Source organism: Coloeus monedula (assembly GCF_965178545.1).
Source record: "Coloeus monedula genome assembly, chromosome: 18".
NCBI classification, from domain to species: Eukaryota; Metazoa; Chordata; class Aves; order Passeriformes; family Corvidae; genus Coloeus; species Coloeus monedula.
Window position 1 is genome coordinate 9434708 of NC_138798.1, and position 15149 is coordinate 9449856.

Sequence of the window (15149 nt, forward strand, 5' to 3'; positions counted from 1 at the left end):
CTGCTACCCACTGCTGTTTAACATCTTGCCTGCTGCTGAAATAAAAGTAAAAATACAGCAGAAACCTTATGACTGAGACCTTCCTGTTACTCTGGGAAGACCTGCAGTTGAGATGGAGGGTGCCTTTTCAAAATACTGCTAAGAGAAGCTTTTCTTTCAAAAAAGGTTTAGTCACATGTGAAGATGAACATTCCATTTGCCTTTGCCCTGTCCATGCTCAAGAGTCAAATTTCAAGAGAACTATCTTGACCTGGTTTCAAGATCTATTTAATTCAATAGATGTGGCTATAAATGTTGCACATGGACCTCCATCTCAAAGGAGGAAAGATATGATTACCTCTTATTTAAAAGGGATGGATTGCAGTCCAGGTCCTCTTTAGGCCTAACACTACAGGGATATCTAATTGATTAGCAGAAAAACTTGTGCTGTGTCCCAGGGCTCAGCATAAGCAGAGGGAGTGAGTGGAAAAAACCACTGTTCGCTGTTGTGTCCTCCCCTTTTCATCCATTGAGCAATTTGTAGTGACAGTGAAGATTAGAGCACAGCTCAGAATGAAGCAGAGGCACAGCAAGCCAGAGTAAGCCATTCCTAGGGACTGAAATGGTGAATTAATTATGAAAGGAAGATTTGCATATAAATATTTATTATTTAAGCCCTTGGTCAGATAAGATCATTTGCTTCCAAAGTGAAATAAAAGATTGAGTAGAGATGTTTCCTGAAATTCTACAGTTAAGTGTATTGTGACTTTTTTCTGGAAGAGCAAACCTTATCGCACCCCTATTCTGAACTCTATTGTAAACATTGCATTTTGTCCCTACCACAGCTTTGCTTTGCAGCCAAAGACTTTAAATACAGACCTGCACCTCAACCTACAAAAATGCTTTGTTGGGATAACAAATGGAAGCTGCTTTGGTGAAAGCTTTTTTTTAGTTAAGTAAGCAAAAGAGAATGAAATTGCAGATGTCTCTCCATTGTGTGGCAGCATAGCCAGGGGCTGCCACTCTGGGCCTAGCAGGCCACACAGCAAGCACACCGATGGTGACATTGCTCTCAAGATTTTCCCCCTGCAGAGGTAAAATTCCCACCCTACCTCCATGCAACAAATCTGGGAGGCAAGTAGGTGAGAGGAATAAGTGGGACTATGCAATGGCAGGGAGCTGAGGATATCAAAGGGAGGAAACTTAATCAGTTCTTACCTGCTGTTCTTAAGCCCCGTTAATCGCTAAAAAAGGAAGTGCTCCAGTTCCCAGCATTATAACCTGTGTCACTCCAAAGCATTCCCGTGTAACACCATCCCTTACTCCTCATTCAGGGCTATGTGTGTTCACATGTGTAACGTGTACATATGGTCAAGCTCTCTAGCAGCAGCAGCGCATGATTCCTGTGTTTGAAACGTCTGGGTGGAGAGGGCTCAGGGCCTGATCCTCTTTAGCCTTCCTGTGAGTCATTTCGTGCAGCAGAGCAGCGCTGCCGCCGTCGGGGCAGGCAAGAATCAGGGGTGGGGAGCTGCGCGCTGGCGGCCTACGTGCATCACATCACACAGCCCAGCATACGGCTCGGCTCTGCTGCCTCTAACCTCCGAATAGGCACGCACCAGTTCATTCCTAAGCAAAACAAAAATCACTTCTGCCTTTTTCCAGTACAAAAATATTATGCGAAAATGGGGATGCTGAGGAACAATAGGTGATTTTTAATTTGACTGAAATACATTAGAGAGTAATGAATATGACAGCAAGGTAGACGTTTCTGCTTACACCGAGGCAAAGCTGTGCACACAATTAAAGCAAAATCGGTACAAATGTTACTTTATTTTGCAAAAGAAAAAAATCCCGGAGCCAGGGCCAGGATCCCTTTTTGCAACTGCCAAGCTAAGGCTTATATCCCTCTCTGGCCCTGATCCTGCAGAAGCCAGTGGGAGTGCTACAGCGGTCGTATCACATACGCTACGCTGATATCAGGTTATGTATGAGCTGCCCAGCGCGCCCGAACTCCGCTGCAGGAAGGAGCCTGCAACAAACCCCAAAAAAATATTCAGTGGCAGCAGCAAAGCCAAGGAATAACGGCGGAGCGGGGAGACCTCTGGCCGACAGCCTGCTGCGGGAGAGAGCTGCACGCCGCAGCGAGGACTGCAAACCAGGGAACTGGTGTGTGCCTGTGTCCCCGCCCCGCTCCCTCCCCTCCCCGCCGGGCGGGGCCGCTTTACGTCCTGTGCGGCCCCGCGCACTAAAAGCGCCGCCGACGCCTGCCTTGCTCCACTGTGCTGGTCCCGCCGCTCGCTGTCGGTTTCATCGCTGGCCCTGCCGTCCCCGCCGCCGCCACCATGCCCATGTTCACTATCTACACCAATGTCTGCAAGGACGCCGTGGCCGACAGCCTGTTGGGCGACCTCACCCAGCAGCTGGCCAAGGCCACTGGCAAGCCCGCGCAGGTGAGAGCGGGTGGCGGGGACGCCCCGCGCCGGGAGCGGGGCGAACACGTGCGCGGCGGAGGCTCGGCGGGCCCGGCGGGAGGGGAGGCGCTGGCGGGGCGGGCCTGGGGAATCTCCGCTCCCTCGCCCCCTGAGGCGGACGGGCGGCGGCCACCGAGGGGAGCAGCTGAGGCACAACGCGGCAGGGGCCCCGCTGCTTCGGGGGAAGGAGCTTGCGCCCGTTCCACCTCGCGGCGCAGAGTCTCCCGATGCCCGGCCCCTGCCTGGAGCAGCAGCCGGGCCTGCAGGAGCGCAGCGGTCACGTAGCCGGAGATGTGCTGCGCCTGTGCTGGCGGTCGGGATTCGAGCAGCGGAGCCGCGCAGTGGCACGGACTCACCCGGGCAGAGGCTCGGATAGACCGAGCGCTCCGGGCGGCTCCTGGCGGTTCAGCCGTCCGACACGGCCCCTCTTGGGCCGCACCGCAGCAGCCTCAGGAGCCGGAGCCCGATAAGACCGAATCGCTGCCGGGCTCTCCGTCAGGCCCGCCGTCTCGGCCCGTGATTTGGGGATGTGAGCTCTGGCACGCAGACACGGATTTTGGGCCTTTATCTCGCTCCGCCCCGTGCGGTGGCGAGGCTGTGGCGGGCAGGAGTGGCCGTGTCGCCGGCGGCTTTGTGCACACACAGCCGCGTTCCTAAAGATGAGAGCCGGGCCGAGGGCCCCGCAGCCCCCAGGGCCGTGCCCCCCGTGGGGACTGGAGGGCCTGAGCCTCCCCTGGGCCTAGGAAGTGTGCAGAGGGCAGCACTGGAGAGCTGCCTGACCCCAATACAAAACTGCCCTGTTTAGAGCTGGTACCCAGAGCAAATTTTCATCAGGAGAGTGCAGTTCAGATAGCCTGTAACTGAGTGTTTCTCTCCCGCAGTACATAGCTGTGCACATCATACCTGACCAGATGATGTCCTTTGGGGGCTCCACCGATCCCTGCGCACTCTGCAGCCTCTACAGCATCGGCAAAATAGGAGGGCAGCAGAACAAGACTTACACCAAGATGCTGTGTGATCTGATCTCGAAGCACTTGCATGTATCTGCAGACAGGTAAGGCTGGGACACAGTGTAACCATATTTATCTGGCTTTCTGAAACTGCTTTGAGAAGTTCATTTAAAAATACAAAAAGCCAGGAATAACTCCATGTGTTTTGGAAACTACCAAGTGATTGCTTGTAGCATTTTTATGTCCACATAAGAGTTTGGTGCCTGCCTCTTTCCCTGGAGAGTTCTCTGTTCAATAGCATTCTGCTCTGAGAGTATAGAAAAACACCGGAGCACTGACAAGTTGCCCAGTGTGTCTTTTGCCTCTGAGGTGTGATGTCTTTTCCTCTGGTGAAGCAAGGCTGAAAACACGAGGAAAGAGCAGTAACAGGCTGGAGCTGAGAGACAAAAGTAGAAGCCAGCAGGCTGTGAACAGCTCCCTTGCAGGCTGCGAAGCCTCAGGAGAGGGTTTGTGTGCCAGCCATGAAGGATGGGAAGAACCTGGTGCCATGAGGGTTGGAAGGGAGACTTGCAGAGCCAGGCCTGAGGGCCTGCTTAACTCTTCAAGGCTGCCAGTCTGTGTGACACGTGTGAGGGACTGCAGCGCTCAGAAACAAAAGGGATTAATCTCCAGAAGTTCTTGACAGGCTGCTAAACAAAAGCTGTCTAGTGTCTGGACAGTCCCTGACTGCAGAAGAATTTGAATTTTAAAAAAAGAGAAAAAGTACAATTTTGAGGACTAAGAAATATTGACTGTTTGGAGGCTCTACCAGATTTTTGGTAAAGATGAAGCTTGATGTTTTTTCAAGCAGAAGAATGGGAAGCACTGTCCCCTGTTGTGTTGTCATGACTTATATAAATCAGTTAATAAGGTCATTGTTATCTCCTCCTTTACCTCTTCTGCAGGGTCTACATCAATTACTTTGACATGAATGCTGCCAATGTGGGCTGGAATGGCTCCACCTTTGCGTAGAGCTCTCCCGTCTGTCTGAAGAGGCTGTTCCTGGACCTCCCCTCACCCTGCCCTGTAGCAGAGACCACAGCACAAACGGCCCCGTGTTGCACTTTGTGCACTCTCACAGATTGATGGCTCCTTGCTAGTGTGTTTAAATATTGCTGCTTCAACATTCCTCTGTTTTCTCTGTGTAGAAAACAAATAAAGATTTAGAAGTAAGCTGTGTGGTGTAGGCTTTGGCAGGTTGGGGGTGGAGTTGGGCAATTGCTAACATGTCTGTTTCACTCTGATCCTAAAGCAAACAAAAGGAATATTTTGGGTTTGCCCGTGTTTCTTAGACACAGCGTTTCATGCTGTGGTGGTGGTGCCTGGGGCTGGTTCCTGACAGCACTCCACTGATTTTTACCTTGCTGTGTCCCAGAGGCTGTAGGTGTGTTCTGGGCTGCTTGTCGCTCTGAGGTTTGGTTTTGGATTGTGTCTGCCATTGCCGCAGTGGAAGCAGTCCTTGGACTAGCCTTGAGCCTGCTGCTTCAGGGCATCTTTCCCCTGGGGAGGTGCCACCTTTGTGTGGCCAAACAAGCAAGGAAGGAGTGCTTTTGCTCACTGAGGGGAAATGCTGTTATCCACATTGCTTACACTGCCTGCTCCAGGCAATGGGGATGGCCCTCAGTGCTGTGGAAGCTCTGCAGGGGCCTGCAGTGCTGTGGGAAGCTTCAGTGTTCTCTGCCAGCCCATCCCACACTGATGCTGTGCCCTCTCCCAGCGTGTCCCGCACTGATGCTGTGCTCTATCCCGCACTGGTGCAGTGCCGTGCCAGCCTGTCCCACACGGATGCAGTGCTCTTTCCCGCCCCGTCCCGCACTGAGGCTCCCCTGGGCTGGGGGCTCCCGTCCGTCCCCTCAGCGCTTTCCCGCCCTCCCTTCAGGTTCCCCGCTGGGCCGGCAGGGGGCGCCCACCCCGCGCCTTCTGGAGCCTTCCGCCGTGGCCTCGCGGGGCGTGATGACGTCATCTCGGTGCGCCCCGGTGGCGCGGCGTGGTCATGGCGCTGTTCTGCATCAACAGGTACCGCGGCCGCGGCCCTGCTCCTGCTCCGCTCCTGCTCCCGGGCCCTGGCCCTGGCCCTGATCCGGGTGCTGCCTTAACCCCGGGCTCAGGCCGGGGGTGTCTGTCCGGAGGTGTGTGCGGGCGGGCGGCTCGTGCCTGAGGAGGTTTGTCTGGGCTGTTCCAGGTATGGCGGGGAGGACGAGCAGGAGGAGGAGGCTGAGGCGGAGGACCGGGCGCGGGTCCTGCTGGAGCGGCTTCAGCAGCAGGCGAGGGCCCGGCAGCTGAAGAAGCAGCGAGAGGCGCAGCCCCAGGGAAGGGAAGGCCCAGGGGGCGCGGGGCTGAGCCCCAGGAGTGAGCCCGGCGAAGGAAAAGCAAAGAGGAAGAGGGAGAGTGAAGAGCAGCCCAGTGCTCAAGGACAGAAGAAGCTAGAGACAAAACAACGGCCCCGTAGCTCTTCCGAAGAAAGGGCTGGTACTGAGGAGACAGCAGATGGCAGCAGCCCCACGAAGAAGAAGAAAGCAAATAGAAGAAAATCGAAAGTGCAGCGAGAGAAGACTGAAGCAGGTAAGGATAAAGTGAGGTTGTAAGATTTCAGTTCATTGTGGTTGACAGTTTCCACAGAAAGTGGACACAAGCTGCTCATTGAGTACCTTGCTTAGTTTACCTGATTTTGTTTTAATTTTCTTCATATGTTTCCAATTTCTTTTTTTTAAGGGAGGGCCCTGTATTGCAAACTCTGAGGATCAGTTTGGTGTAAGGGGAGGGGGGAAGCATGTCATATCACCTCAGTCTTGTTGCATCTATACCAAAAAAGAAATGTTTGACTTTTGCACTTGGATTTAGGAAAAAAGAGCTTGCGAGATGTTGCTTAAGTCCTGTGTTGTAATATTGCCTATGTCCCTTTTCTGTGGCATGTTCTGACCTTATCTTTGTATTGCTGTTACCCAAGTTCCAGATTCTGAAGAAGACAAAGAACTGGAAAACAGAAACAACTTTAAAAACAAGTCTAATAAAAGGAAGAAGATTGATGAGGAAACACAAGGAGATGAAACAGGAAAGAAAGAGAACAGTGAAAAAGTTGAAGAAAATCAAAGTACAAAGGAGGAGCTGCCCTTAGCAGCCTCAGGGGAAGAGGCAAATTGCCCACCCTCCAGTATGATGATTCTCGGAGACTATGATGCAAAGCCAGTGCAAAAGGTAACTAGCTTGACTGAGTTTTGATGATGGTTGAGAAAACGTGCTTCTTACAAGTTTATTTTACATATGGTATTGCCATATTCTCCTTTCCCTCACCTCAGGTTCAGCCCTTCTTACCACAGTGGCTTGCTCAACCCAAACGAGTGCAGAAACGCATCAAAGATAATCTATGTCCAATCAGAGATGTCCCAGGAATCCATCCCCGGCTGCTGAAAAAACTGAAAATGAATGGAATAGAGTCCTTTTTTCCAGGTACCTTGATAGTGCTTTTGTTTCTTTCTAAAAGGACTTAAAGAGTTTCTGTGCTCTGGTGCTGTATATTTTATGTTGTCAGTGAAGTAAAATACAGGACAAAATTTAATGCTCGAAAGTGATGGTACCAGATTTAACCCTTCTTTCTCAAAGCTTTGTCTAGGCTGAGTAAAAGTCTGTTATCTACTCAGAAATAACAGCTTGGAGTAATGGCTCAGAGCTGCCCAAAGAGGGAAGTCTTACTTGTGTCCTCACACTTTTCCTCCTTATGCCAAGCTTGTGTTTTAGCTCCTTACTTTCCACCATCTCTGCTGCTGATCAGATCTGGGAATTCATTCAGCTCATTAAAGCACCAGAAAAACATGCAAACAAAAAAAAATCTGTTTGTTTTCCATTATTTTGCCAGTTTTGCAAACGAGTGCAATAAATGTTGGCTTTTAAATAAGTAGAAGGGACAGCTGGATGCAAGGATAAGGACAGAGGGTGACTTTCAGCTGAGCCTGGAGGCTCAGGCTGTGTCAGAGGCCTATCAGGGTTATGTTGGGAAGCCAGTACACATTTTCTCATTTAGAAAATGCTTTTATGTAACATTTTCAGTTACTAGTGAGTTCATTAACCATCTGGTTTGTGTTTATTTCTGGTTTTGCTCAGTCCAGGCAGAGGTGATTCCTGCCATTCTCCAGAGTGCCTCCAATGGCTATCTGATGGGGCGGGGGGGATACCGCCCCAAGGACATCTGTGTCTCAGCACCCACAGGCAGTGGGAAGACCCTGTCTTTTGTCATACCCATTGTACAGGTGAGTTTATCCTCAGGGAAGTATCTGTAGGGGAAATGCTGGGGTTGCTTTTGTTCAAGCAAAACCTGAACTTCAAAGTAGCTTAAAAAGTCAAGGAATTTGTGGACATAAGGTGGCAGATTTTCAGCTCAGAGCTGTCTGAGGGAGCTTCTTGTCACCATCCCACTCCTTTTCTCAGACAGTAGGCACAGCAGGAGGACTTGGGAGGGTGGAGGGAGAAAAATGGAAACATAAAACTGTGAGAATGTGTCAAGCCCATCTCTTCTTGCTAAGTTAGGTACAAGAACCCCATTTTCTGGTTTTCAGGGATTCATTTGGCCTTTATTTTGGCAGGTTCTGTTAGATCGAGTGGTTTGCCATGTACGAGCTCTGGTTGTTCTGCCCACCAAAGAACTGGCACAACAGGTACGTGGCTCTTCACCATCTCTGAGCAGAGCTGGGCTGAGGGACAGGCTGGTGCAGCCAGTACTTTGGCTGTTCTGTGGAGCAGGCTGAAGACCTGCCAGTGGGTTTGATGCTGTTCATGTAATAGAAAGTATTTACTGCAGCTGATTCTGTGGCAGCTGACAAAGCTCATCTCTTTGCAGGTGAGTAAAGTGTTCAACGTTTACACTGATGGGACAGGTCTGAAGGTCGTGTTGATTACTGGCCAGAAATCTTTTGCAAAGGAGCAGGAGATGCTTGTCCAGAAAAAGTAGGTTAAAAGGTATTTGGATAAGGTTTATAGAGATTGCAAGCTAATTAATGTCATTAAGCAGGGCTTAAAATATAGTCTGTTGGAGCACACCATCATGCTATTGTAATTTTGGATAATGGATTTATACGCTGGATTCTGGGGGTTCTGTCTTTGTCATAGTGCCTGTTACTACCCCTGTTTTGTGATTGTAATGTTTTACTAGATTTTTGGGGTTCTTAATCAGCAGTTATTCAGAATGTGAATGTTTACCTTGTATCCACAGGTACATATGACTGTGGGATTTTGCTGCAATTATACTTTTTTTAAGAGCAGTGAAGAATGACACTACCTGTCTAAAATGAGGCAGCACAGTGGAGACTGGTGTTTGGTGTCCACCCCTGCCCCTGCATGCTGTCCAGTGTCAAGTCCATATGTGAATTTTGCTATTTCTCAGTTAACTGAGTGGTAGGAAAACCTTAAGGTCTGCTCCTTAAGGTCTCTGCTACAGGCTTTATGGTGAAGACGATACTTACTGGTGGGCTGCTTGTCCTTTCAGAGTGACAGGCTACTGCAGCCTGGCTGACATTGTTGTGGCCACACCAGGGAGGCTCACAGATCACATTAACCAGACCCCGGGCTTCAGCCTGACACAGCTTCGCTTCCTGGTGAGTCACATCCACAGGTCTCCCATCTGAGTGCAATGTCTGCTACAGCAGTAATTCCTGCTTTCTTCCTGTGTGGAACATAAATACATCTCTGTTGGAACTGTTGTGTGGGCCTGTCTACGCTCCAGATTGTGGAGGCAGCAGTCACAAGATGAGATGTTTTATTCCAACTTGTGACACCCAAGCATCCACCCACTTCCTCTTCTCTCTTAGGCTCTTGCAAACTCGGAGTAAGGATGGGCAAAGAAAGCAATTCTCTTGACTAGAACCTTCCATTATTTTACCTTGTGGCTCACTGGTTGCAGATACAAAGGAAAATAAAAGCTCCCAGTATTTAACAAGTGGTGGTTTTCATCCTTGTGAATTCAGATCGTAGATGAAGCTGACCGTATGATTGATGACATGCACCAGAACTGTCTGAACCAAATTGTCAAAGCTGCATTCCAAGTAGAAAATTACTCTGGCTCCAACATGCTTTTTCAGAGGACCAAACCAGGGCCTATAACAGCAGCCAGGTAAGTTGCAGAATGCATTTCTTTGAACTGATGGTATGGACACCAGCACCTGGATGTCGCTGCCCTTCTCCACTGTACGCTCCCAGACGGACTCTCAAAGCTTGATTCCTGTGAGGAATGTCTACCAAAATAAGGCAGTGAACAGCTGATGCCAGGGGATGTCCTTCAGACTCAGTATTGTATTCTGCAGGCTTTCCTTATTTAGATTAAAGGAGCATCAAAAGAATGCACAGATATTGCAAATTTGTGACCCATTTGCACAGTAACTATAGTAATGCCCTTTGGCAAAGCTGAGTAATGGATTTGGAGGAAAACTCATGCAATTAACAATCTGCAGCTGCTGATTTTGTACAGCAATGGTAGAGCTGTGTCAGAAACTGAGATGAATGGCCAAGGAAGGACATGACTAGAATGAGGACGGGGTAATCAGGGTGCAGGGACTTGTGCAGGAATAATGGATTGGGGTTGTGCACTTGACTGAGAATGCTCATCAGTTCTGTCTGTGAACTCCAGATAAAACAAGGGTGGAAAAGAACCTATAGGAAAAGCCCAGGGCAAGAAAATAGCATCAAAGAGCATTCATTGCTTCCCTTATATTATCTGAAGGCACTTAGGGTGAAATTCCTTTGCCCCATCCTCAAAGCCCAGTTTCTGTGTGCTGTTTCTTTCAGTTCCTGCTCTCCTCAGATACCCTTACAGAAACTGCTGTTTTCAGCCACACTGACCCAGGACCCAGAGAAATTGCAGCAGCTGGATTTATTCCAGCCTCGCCTCTTCACATCTGTGTATTCTGAGAAGAATAGAGATGGAACAGAAACTGAACAAGATACTAATGATAAATACACACTCCCTGAGGGGCTATCGGTATGATGTTAATTCTTTTGAGTAAGTTATACTTGAAGATTTGTTTAATTCCGGACTGTCTAGTTGTGGTTTTACCCTAAAACAAGTATGTCTTCCCTGTGTTTCCTTGCCAGAAGTGACTTTGGGAGTATATGTGACCCAGGGAGCTCTACCTTTGCACATTTACTTCCTCATTACTTAATGTTCATTTGGTTAAGACTGGATTATTTTTTTAATTAATCTCTCTTCATGTGGAATTGAGTTAACCAGCAACGGGGATTGGAAATATGAAGTCATTATAATGTAGTAGCACCTATCAATTGTCCATATGTCTAACATTCATTTCAAGACATGTGTATACGTGCCAACCTGTAGACAGGAAGGCAATGCATGTTGTTACTTGCCATGGAGAAGTAAGGGCATTAGAACAACTCAGGTCTCCTGTCTCCACTTGTATCCTGCCAGCCTGTTTATTCTTAAAGGGGTGGCATTATGGGCTCTGGTTTTGCTGCTGTTAGTCAGTTGTAAAACATCCAAGCCTGTGTAGGTCATGGACAGGTAGTGGATTTCAGGGAAGATAGTCTTAGCAAGAAGTAACTTTTCTCTCTGAACTCCTTCCCTGTTGACTGCAGCAATGTTACGTGCCTTGTGACCTGAATTCCAAGCCTTTGCTCCTCTTGTATTTCATGCTGAAAATGAAATTCACCCGCGTGTTGTGCTTTACCAACTCCAGGGAAGCCTCTCACAGGTAAACATTAATGAGATCACTGTCCTACGTATCTGTCAAGGGATGTTACAGAGGTAAGGGAGTGACAGTTTCTCTCCATTTACCTGCAGGTTGTTCCTGCTGGTTCAAGCCTTTGGTGGAGTCACAGTGGCAGAGTTTTCTTCTCGGTTACCTCCAAATGAGAGACAGAGAACCATGAAGGAGTTTGAACAAGGAAAAATACAACTGTGAGCATCTTAAACTACTTTTCTATATGTTTTCCAGCACAGGCTCTTTCCAGTGTGTAATAGGTTGAAACTTATTTGATGGACAAGTTGCCGATATAAGTTGCTGGCTCTGCAGCCAGCTTCAAACACGACACAGTGTAAACAGCTAAACAGAGCAAGGGACACAGTTACATGGGGTCTTCTAAAACAGAGCATGCAGGAGTCTTCTGCAGAATGGGTGTGACACTTGGACTTGTGACTTTGAATTGTTTATCTTGCATGTAACTCAGCCTGTTCTAATCTAGCTGCAATCTGAATTACTATGTGTTGTTTTATAACAAGCAGTAAATACAAATGCTTGTTCATAGAGTTACTCAGAACACACAGGTTTGCAAATATGGAGTTTAATGTTTGTGCTGGGCGTCTGGTATTTGTAGGGAGGAAATGGATGTTGGTGCTAAAACTATACAGTGTTAGAGCTTCCTACCGAAGCAATCCCTGCTCAGACTGGCGTAGATGTCTATTTCTATGCATGTTTGATTTGCATTGTGGTTTTGGTAGCTGTATGAGATTGTGTCTGTGGAATGTCTCTGAGGAGAAGGTAAGTACTTTTTTTCTGGATGTTCTTTTTATCCAAACCTGGTGTATAAATTTCTCCTTGACTACTGGTATTTCTCACCTCACCATCTGTGTTCCGTGCTTTTATGGAATGTTCAGATACCTTAGAAGTTTGTAACCTCCAGTGTGCTGGCAGCTGTCTGACATGCTTGGAGAACCTGGAAACACACAGTAACTTTTCATGCTCAGCAGAGGGTGACAGGCCTGCAGTGATGCTTGGAGATCTGTGGGCAGCTGATAAGGCCAGTGGCAATATGGAGTGACTTGGCAGTGCTGCTGCCAGGCTTAGAGGCAGTGGCTGACTGTCGAGTTCAAGATTAGCAAGAGTTGTGCTGTGTTTACTTGTGTTTTACTTGTGTGTGTAGTGCCTGAGATGTTACCTGAAAATGACTATATATACACTTACAACCAGGTTAATCAGCACAGATGCCACAGCCCGAGGGATTGATGTTAAAGGAGTGAATTATGTGATAAACTATGATGCACCACAGTTCATCAGGACGTACATTCACCGGTAAGACAACAGGAACAAAAGGAAGGTGTCTTGAGCTTGGTTTGCTTTGAAATATTTAGCAGAGGTGACATGCATTTAAAAGTGCTTTTAGCTTTTCTTTTTACTTTAATAGGCAAATAGCTTTCTAACAAAAATTAAGCCCATAGCATTGCTTGGAATCAGACTCTCTTAGAACTGGAGAATTTCAGCATCAGAATCTGGGAGCTGATAAATGGCAGTGACTGTGGGGCTAAACTGACTCGAAGCTACTTTCTCTGTTTTCAGGGTTGGAAGAACAGCTCGTGCAGGAGAAGCAGGTGTTGCTTTCAGCTTGGTCCTTAGAATTCAGGTATGTCTGGCAGGGGATTCATTCGATAAGGATGCATGCAGGGGCATAAGGAATGTAAAGTTAATACTACTTCCCACCTTTTCCAGTCACCTGACCTTAGCACCTGGAAATGTCAATTATTTCCTGACTAAGCAGCATGTTCCAAAATGTGTTCATTTTCTAGCTGATAGGCGGTGGGGTGTCTCATCTGCAGTGTCTGTTTTGTTGTGCAGGAGCGGCGGTTTCTGCGGATGTTGAGGGATGCTGGCATCCAAGATATAAAGAAACACCCAGTGAAGGGCAACTCATTGAAGCCATTGGTGCAGCAATATGAGGGAGCTCTGTGTAAGCTTGAGAAGACAGTCAAGGTAATGGAAATGAGGAAGAAAATAAAAAAATCAAACTGCAACTTGCACAGTTCATTGCAATACATGCTTAGCACAAGTATTAGTGTCCAGGATCCTTTCCTTTGTCTGAGACAGTACCATCTCAGTGTGAAGGCAACATTTGTGGCTGCATCCTTATGGAATACTCAGAAAGGCTGGGGAGGGGAGAAAGGTTTTCTGTCAAAGTTAGGCAGCATTCCTGGAGGGGTTTAAAAGATGTGTAGATGTGGCACTTGGGGATGTGGTTTAGTGGTAGGTTTGGCAGTGCCAGGTAAAGGGTTGGAGTCAATGGTCTTAAGGGTCTTTTTCAACTCTGATTTTTGGTGGGTTTTTTCTATTCTGTCCTTCTCTTTACCTCTGTAGCTGGAATTTTGACAGCTACCCAGAGGACTGCAAGCAAAATGCAGAGATTAAACCTTTTATCATTCCAGAGTTTGACTGTAATGTACAGCTATACTGACTAAAAGTTGGGTATCTCAAGCCAGGAAAGAATTATCTGCAGGCCTTGTTTTATACACCAGTGTGAAGTTGAGAGCTTTGAGACAAAAGCAGGATATCATTTATCTTGCCAGATGGGTGGACTAGGGATCCTTAATAGACTGTGCTGCATGATTTGGGCAAGTGTTCTGCTCTCTAATTTGAGAACGCCTCATAAATACCTGCCCTTGAAAAATGATTTTGAGTGTAGACTAGGAATGTTTGAGAACTGGGGCAAAAAGGATTATCAAATTGTCCTATTCCTCCCTGAAGTCCCTTCTGTGTGACTCTGAGACAGGGGCATCTTCAGTCACCTTCTCAACTTTAATTTTGAACAGAACGAGCGAGCGCAGAAACGAGCCTGAACGAATGGAAGCTGAGATGGCTGATGTGGCACTGAAGCTGCTGAGTTGGACAGGACATGGACTGTTCCCCAGCACAGCAATGCTGAGTCGTGGTCCCTGAATGATTGGTTCCTCAACCTTATCATATCTGAAGTCAGCTGTTACAGGCCTTACTTCTCTTTCAAGGACACTGTGAACAGAGTTCAGTTACTGGTTTAATAATAAAAAGATAAATTTTGAGATACAGGTTGTCTTTAAGAGGACTTTGCATCGTATCCTCCTGGCATATCTAGAATTAGCACTGGCTCCTGAGCATGGTCTGATGGAACTGCTATTCTCCAGTGGTGAGGGCTGGGCCCTCACTTCTGCGCTGGGATAATGATTCTGCAAATGCATAAACACCTGTGCAGTGCCTGTAGCAGAAATGTGGTTTGAAGAGCTGCTCTAGGCTGCAGTGACTCCAACTTTTAAATAAATATTACATATATTTTTAAAACTGTGTCTAATAAAGACTGCTGGGCTCAGGAATTGGACTTGATCCTTGTGGGTCAACTCAGGATATTTTATGATTAGGACATAAATGTTAAAAGGAGTTTTCACTGTTACAGTCTTGTGCCATATCCTTTTCTTGCCTATGTTGTTTCCCTCCAACATTCTGTACCAGAGGTAACAGCAGGTATTATTCAGTGTTCGATTGGTGTTAATGCAGACTGAAATGTCTGATGTCTAATATAAATGTCCTGGAGCCAGCTAGTGTCACTGCAAGCCATAAGTCTGTATTTGACACATGCCATGGTATTTTTAGCTGTCCTGGCAGAAGGCTTAAAGCTGCCATGTAGCTGTGGCCTGTAACAACTCTCCAAGGGTTGCTTTTCCTTCAGCAGGAATGGTTCCAGCTCTGGCCTATTGTTTTGCAAAGCAAAATAAATGTATGCAGGCATTAGTAATACATTACTGAACGCTGGGAATCTTGGAGGAATGGGGTTTGGGGAAGGTGGTTGAATCTTGTGAAGATAGGAGCAAGGCTGTTTTATAGCAATGAAGCAGTGTCTGTTTTCCTGCTGTGACTGCTTGCTCTTCATTTGTTTTTCTATAGCATGGGTGTCTGGGCTGGTACTGGAGTCACAGGAATGGGAAGTCCTCTTGTGCAAGAGCTGTGAGCTCCCAGAGGCAAAACCAGGATCTGCC

General features: G+C 47.6%; 2 protein-coding genes across 2 annotated transcripts; both read left to right on the top strand.

The window, feature by feature from the left end:
- The first annotated feature begins 2223 nt into the window (after positions 1–2223).
- Positions 2224–4612, top strand: LOC309579685 (macrophage migration inhibitory factor). The gene is made up of 3 exons (XM_082293123.1): positions 2224–2429; positions 3332–3504; positions 4345–4612. The coding sequence occupies exons 1-3, from the start codon at positions 2322–2324 to the stop codon at positions 4409–4411; spliced, it is 348 nt and encodes a 115-aa protein (XP_082149249.1). The 5' UTR covers positions 2224–2321; the 3' UTR covers positions 4412–4612.
- Positions 4613–5420: 808 nt separating this feature from the next.
- On the top strand, positions 5421–14365 carry DDX51 (DEAD-box helicase 51). Its single transcript, XM_082293641.1, has 16 exons — positions 5421–5455; positions 5622–6001; positions 6387–6634; positions 6736–6886; positions 7538–7683; positions 8017–8088; positions 8271–8377; positions 8916–9024; positions 9394–9539; positions 10211–10403; positions 11015–11130; positions 11220–11336; positions 12346–12447; positions 12712–12775; positions 12988–13122; positions 13956–14365. Exons 1-16 carry the CDS (start codon positions 5433–5435, stop codon positions 13980–13982), a joined length of 2136 nt encoding a protein of 711 aa, XP_082149767.1. The 5' UTR covers positions 5421–5432; the 3' UTR covers positions 13983–14365.
- The last annotated feature ends 784 nt before the right edge of the window (positions 14366–15149 follow it).